Source organism: Humulus lupulus, chromosome 3, assembly GCF_963169125.1.
Source record: "Humulus lupulus chromosome 3, drHumLupu1.1, whole genome shotgun sequence".
NCBI lineage: Eukaryota > Viridiplantae > Streptophyta > Magnoliopsida > Rosales > Cannabaceae > Humulus > Humulus lupulus.
In genome coordinates, this window is record NC_084795.1 from 133,267,798 (window position 1) to 133,274,238 (window position 6,441).

The 6,441-nt window shown below is 37.3% G+C and overlaps 1 protein-coding gene across 1 annotated transcript; it reads left to right on the top strand.

Annotated features, from left to right (window-relative positions):
- The first annotated feature begins 2,983 nt into the window (after positions 1–2,983).
- Positions 2,984–4,778, top strand: LOC133825061 (zinc finger BED domain-containing protein RICESLEEPER 2-like). The gene is made up of 3 exons (XM_062258057.1): positions 2,984–3,616; positions 3,742–4,308; positions 4,416–4,778. Exons 1-3 carry the CDS (start codon positions 2,984–2,986, stop codon positions 4,776–4,778), a joined length of 1,563 nt encoding a protein of 520 aa, XP_062114041.1.
- Positions 4,779–6,441: the final 1,663 nt, after the last annotated feature.

A 6,441-nucleotide genomic window follows, 5' to 3' on the forward strand; every position in this document is an offset into this window, starting at 1 on the left:
AGTTTTCTTACCTCAAGTTCGAGTATAGCATAAAAAAAGAACGACCCGGTTCTGAGCCCCTAGCAATAACCTAGTCACAACCATAATATATGATTCCATCAATAACGAGCAAATAAAGGCTTTTGTACTAAGTCCTAGTCTCCAGGACCTCAAACTCTACTAACTTGGGTAGTAGATTCGATCCCGAGCCCTAAAGAAAAGATTGCCGTCACTAAAAGCTCACCATGGAAAAACAACCTAGGCGGGCCGCGACCTTCCCTTGAGGGTCGTGGTACGCCCCTTAAGTCAGAAGCCCCCCTCTCTTGGTAATGGACACGGGCCGCGACTTGCCCCTTGAGGGTCACGGCGTGCCTCCCAAACAGAAGCCTCCCAGGGCCCTGGGTTCGGTTTGGTCGCGGCCCCTCAAGAACAGAGCCGCGGCTTGGCCCTGCGAACCTAGATTTCCTCCATTTTTCATCAGCCAAATCTAACCAAAACTATCCCAATTTTACCCTAAAATAATAATTCAATCCATATAATAGTTTTAATATCATCGCAGCAACTGAACCCAACTAGAACCTAGATGCAAGACTAATCAAAACTCCCAATTAAACTCTTGAGCTTTAAGGCTCAAGAACACCTCAAGAACGGCCAAACTAAATAGAAAAATCAATGGAAATCAAGGTCCAAAGCTTACCTCAATTGTGATTAAAGTCTCCCTAGTTGAAGCTAATCCAATCCCAAGCTTAAGCCTTCAATCTCTCAAGCTTTAGCCAACTATTTCCCTTAATTCTCAATGAATTCCTCTTAAAAGAGTTGAGAGAAAAATCAGAGAGATGGAGAGAGAAAGAGAGAGTCGGTTTGAGTTTGTGAAGTGTTTGAGTGTTTTGTTTCCTTGGGGCTTAAACGACTTAAGTTAATCCCGAGGCTCGGGGTACCAAAAACATCCTCGAGGGCAAAATGGTCAAAATCCCTAGTATTCCCTCCTAAACTCACTAACTCCAAATATATCCTCAATTATTCAATCTCATTACCCGATAACCCGATTTAATGTTAAATACCTAAAATACCCCTTGACTCGCCCCGAGTCAGGTTGGGTCCCGTTGTGACTTTCCTAGGGGTGAACATTTCACCTGCCAAACCCGAAAACCCGCAAAACCTGCCCGACCCGAACCCCGAGAACTCGAATTTTTGGAAAACCCATTCATTTCGAGGTTAATCCGACCCGAACCCAAAGTATGTCGGGTCTAGTTCGGGTTCAAAATGAAGTAATTTCGGGTTCAAGTGTAACCTGACCTTGACCGAAATTTAAAAAAAAGAATTAAAAAGAAATATGATAACCTTAAAAAAATTTCTTTTTCTCTTTCACCCTCACTCACACATGGCTAGGCTCACTCAGCAGAGCCACCCAGCTCCCTCACTCACACCAGCTCGCCTCCCTCACTCACACCAACTCCAGTCCCCTTTCTTCTCTCTAACGCACGGTCAAGAGAGGAAAGACCCACCCAACCGCATAGGGAGCACGCTAGCCACCAACAGGGACCTCCTCCCTTCACCACCACCACCAGCCAGCCTCGTCTCCTCCCTTCGCCGCCACAGTGCCACCAACGCGATCGATTATTTCTGCTTTGGGTTCCAACCTCAGAAATACTCTCTTACGCATTTTCAATATTTTTTTTATTTTGGTGTTGCTGTGGGAGAATTTGATGTTATTTTGGTGGACTAAAAATGGCTGCTCTTTGCTGTAGTTGCATGTTTAATTTTAAACAATTATCTGTTCCCCGTTTTTGGCTCAACCCTTTGTTTAAAATTATACATACCACTTGAGGTTGAATCTGAGTTTTGCTTGAATTGGACAAGTTTTTGGTAGTGTTGAAGCATAATAGTTGTGAAAATGATGGAAGATTAAAAAAAAGGAGATAGGAATATTTGAGTCAAAGTTTCGAGTCCAGCTTTGATTAGTTTAAGCTAATGAAACATATCTCCTCAAGTTCAAGAGTGCTGGGACGTTTGCGTTTTGAAAATATTCATAGACCATATCAATTTAATTTGTGAAGTGCTAAATGTATTGCAAAATACCTCATTACCTTCGGCTATTTTTGTTTTGAGAACATCCCCAAAATATATAGTGTTAATTGATTGCATTTTTGGGTTTTTATTTTTTATTTTTTTTTCTGTGATATTGCTGAATTATAGATTTTTTGTTGAATTTTTGAATGGGTTGCATTGCTCTTTGCGATTTTTCGGTCTAATATATGTTTATATTGCTGAATATGTTTGGTCTAATATATATTGCTGAATATGTTTATGTTTATGTCTAATATATGTTTATCTTTATGTATATGATTATTGATCTTATATTATAAAATTGACAATAGTAATATGAAACTTTGGCTAACGAATAAATCTATTTTTGGTTTTTGATCATCAATACTTGAAAATCCTTGTTGGTGGAATGTGCTTTTACCAATTAGACAATATAAATTATGGTACAATTTTATAACTAAAGTACACTAACATTTATAAGAGACTAAAAAAAACAAGGGCATTCAAAGTACACTAAAATTCATAAAAGACTAAAATTGAACAAGAGACTAGCTAAATCCCTCAAACAACACTAATGTAAGAGAAAAATAGCATCAATTTATACTAGAGTTATCAATTCAACAAGGGCATTCAATGTACACTAAAATTTAAAACATTATCATAACCAAAAAAAACAAAGGCAGTCAAATTCACAAACCAATTATGAATTATGGAGCATCACTCTAAGGCTTAAACCGGTTGTTGCTGAGACTCCAAGGGAATTCCAAGCTCTTGGGGTGATTGAGCTTCTTTATCCAATTTATTCCATAATGTTTTTAAACCTAATTTACACAATTTATCCAAGGGAATAAATAACTAATGATACAATTTGTTCATGCATGCCTTTACTTAGTGGATTATATAGGATTGTGTGCTGCGCTGTTGATTAGTTTTTTTTTTAAATATGTTGTATTAGGTAATGGATATTGATGAGGTAGATGAAACTCTTCCTCCGATAGATGATCAAGATCAACCACCTCTCACTCAGACTGAAAACCCTACTCCTCCTACTGAAAAGGATAGAAAAACTAGGGCTAGAAATAGGGTTAGACCTACCATCATTAATGCTAGTAGTACTGGGAAAACAAAGGGAAAAGGGTCATCTATTTGGGATCATTTTACTAAGGAAGATCCTCCTCCACCCTTGATAGATCCTAACGAAGAGTCTCCTCCCCCCAAGTGTATATGTAATTATTGTGGGTCTCACTTCTTGTGTGACACTAGAAAACATGGGACTAGTCATTTGTGGAACCATTTTAAGAAAGTATACGAGCTAAGTCCATTTAAGATTGATGAGGAGAAACAAAAGACTTTAAGCTTTCAGCATGTAAAGGGAGGGAAAGAGGGGGAAACAAGCTTAGTAGCGGTAGCTTATAACAAAGAAGCTTGTAGGGTATCCCTCACCCAATATATTGTGTTGGATGAGTTTCCATTTAGACATGTCGAGGGTGAAGGGTTCAAAAGATTTGTCAAAACACTCCAACCTAGGTTTGAGATCCCTTCTCGAATGACTGTTTCTAGAGATGTATTGAAGTTATATAAGGAGGAGAAGGTGACATTGAAAATATCTTAACCCATGAGAGGATATCGATTACTACCAATACTTGGACTTCCATTCAAAATTTGAATTACATGGTCATCACTACTCATTGGATTGATAATTCTTGAGAGTATCAGAAAATAATTATCAATTTTTGTCAAGTGGTAGATCATAAAGGGGAAACCATTGGCCATGAGATCGAGTTATGTCTTTTAGATTGGGGCATCTCTAAGTTGTTTACCATTACGGTAGACAATGCTTCTTCTAATGATGTTGCCATTAGATACTTGAGGAAACAATTCAAGGAGAAAGAGAAGTGCCTAATTTTTTATGGAAAGTTTTTATATATGAGGTCTTGCGCTCATATAGTGAACTTAATGGTCACTGAAGGGTTGAAGGAAAAACATGGGTCAATTGCTGCAATTAGAAATGTTGTGAGGTTCGTTAGGTCTTCTCCTGCTAGGCTAAATTTTTTTAAGGAGCGTGTCATGCAGGAAAGGATTGAATGTAAATGGCTTCTGTGTTTAGATGTCCCAACAAGGTGGAACTCCACATATCTAACGCTCATTTGTGCAATAAAATTTCGGAAGGCATTTGACAGGATGCAAATAGATGCTAATTATATGAAATATTTTGATGAGGTTGACAAAGATGGAAAACCAAAGGAGGGGCCCCCCACTGTTGATGATTGGGATATTGCTTTAGTGTTTTTGACATTTTTGGAGTCTTTTACGAAATAACATTAAAGTTTAGTGGGTCTACTTATGTTACTGCTAATAAGTACTTCATTGAGATCTGCAATATGCAACAGGAGCTGTATGACTTAGCAGTTGACGATGATGAGCATGAGTTATTGAGGACAATGGCAATGAACATGAAACTAAAGTATGACAAGTATTGGGGAAAGCTTGATAATTGCAATGAGGCACTTCTAATTGCCTTTGTCCTTGACCCAAGATACAAGCTTGACTATCTCAGTCATTGCTTTAGTGCTACTTATGATGTGATGACGTGCAAAGAGATGGTGAAAAGGGTAGAGAAGACAATACAGGCAATGTTTGATCAATATAATAAGACAACATCAAGTCTTCATCCATCGGCATCTATGACTCACCAACAGTCAACCTCTATTGTTAGTGCTTCATCCACATTCGTCATGCTTGTTAGTGGTTGACCTAGTACCAACAAGAAGTCACAAAATTTGCATGATGAGTTTGTGGCACGGAGATTGAAGAAGGATGATGGAATGACAAAAAATGAGGTCGATAAATATTTGGAAGAGGAGCCTGAGCGACCAAGTGAGAATTTTAATGTTTTGGGATGGTGGGCTAGTAGTGGATGCAAGTACAAGATCTTATCACTCATGGCTCGTGATGTGTTAGCTATACCGGTTACCACCGTTGCTTCTGAGGCGGCATTTTCTATAGGAGGTCGAATTTTAGATCCTTTCAGAAGCTCACTAAGCCCAAGGATGGTCGAAGCATTAATTTGTCTCAATAACTGATGGAGCAGATCACATCAACCCATCATTGTTTGAGACTATATGGGTGAAGAAGAAGTGCTTCAAACATTAGAGTATCTTGAGTCAAGTAGTTTATTACATTTTATTTGGATTTTCATGGTCTAACTTGCAACTAATAACTTATAAATATTTACTTAAGTGTGTGAATGTTTTATAATCTAATATTTATCCTTTATATTAATAATATTTGTAGAGATGATCAATGATCCTACAAGTGCTTCTAGGCCAGCTTCATCCTCTGTCAATTTTCAGTCTTCAGCCTTATCTGCACAACAATCTAAGAATTGAAAGAATTTCTTGTAAGAATTTATTCGTGCATGCCTTTACTTAGTATGCTGTTATTTATTATCCTTGATTTCTTTTCTGTAATAATTTATTTTTATTTGAATTTTAAAAGGAATGAAGGAAAGGAAGCAAGGAAAGGGCATGGACTTTCTTTGTATTTTGAATTTTCATGGACTTTCTTTGTATTTTGAATTTTCATGGACTTTATGTTTGTTTATGGTTGTAGACATATGGGCTTTATTATGGTTTTGTAGTTAACTAGTTATGTACTTTAGTTTATTATGGACTTTATCTTTGTTTATGGTTGTATTTTGGGACTTTGACATTTTTTATGTTGGTAATTTGTAATTCAGACTTTGTTTGTATTTTAAGTGTTTTTGGACTTTTGATTGACATTATATTTTTTCAAAATTTTTAACACCGACCCAATTTGTAAAAAAAAAATTCAATTAAATATCAATTTGTAAAAGCAAACTATACAAATTAAAAAGGTGTAAAAATATGGTATTTTTGAAAAAAAAAATAGTATTTTTACAAAATTGGGCTTTTCGGCTTAAAACCCAGCAGTCCCAGCTCAACCCGAACCCAACCCGAAAAAACTCGAAACCCGAAAAAACTCAAAAAATCCGGATCGGTTTCGGTACCATTTTTCTCCACCCGAAACCCGCAAAACCCGAACCCGATGAACCCGATACCCAAAACTCTGACCCGTGTGCACCCCTAGACTTTCCCGCTAACTTGCTTCCTAAGATCGTCTCATGCCGAGTAACCCAAATAAACCCACATAATATTGAGGTTTGTCACATATATGCTCACATATACAATTATGCCCATAATGAGCCAAATTACGAAAGTTGCCCTTCTAATAAGAAACGATCCCACATGCATATTTAATACTCCTAAACATGCATGACTAGTAATATTATCATACAACTCACATAATCACAATCAAATAAACATATAATTTCATATATTGCCATCCTGACCCCCTAATCAAGGCCCTAAGCCTTATTAGGTCATTTTGAGACGT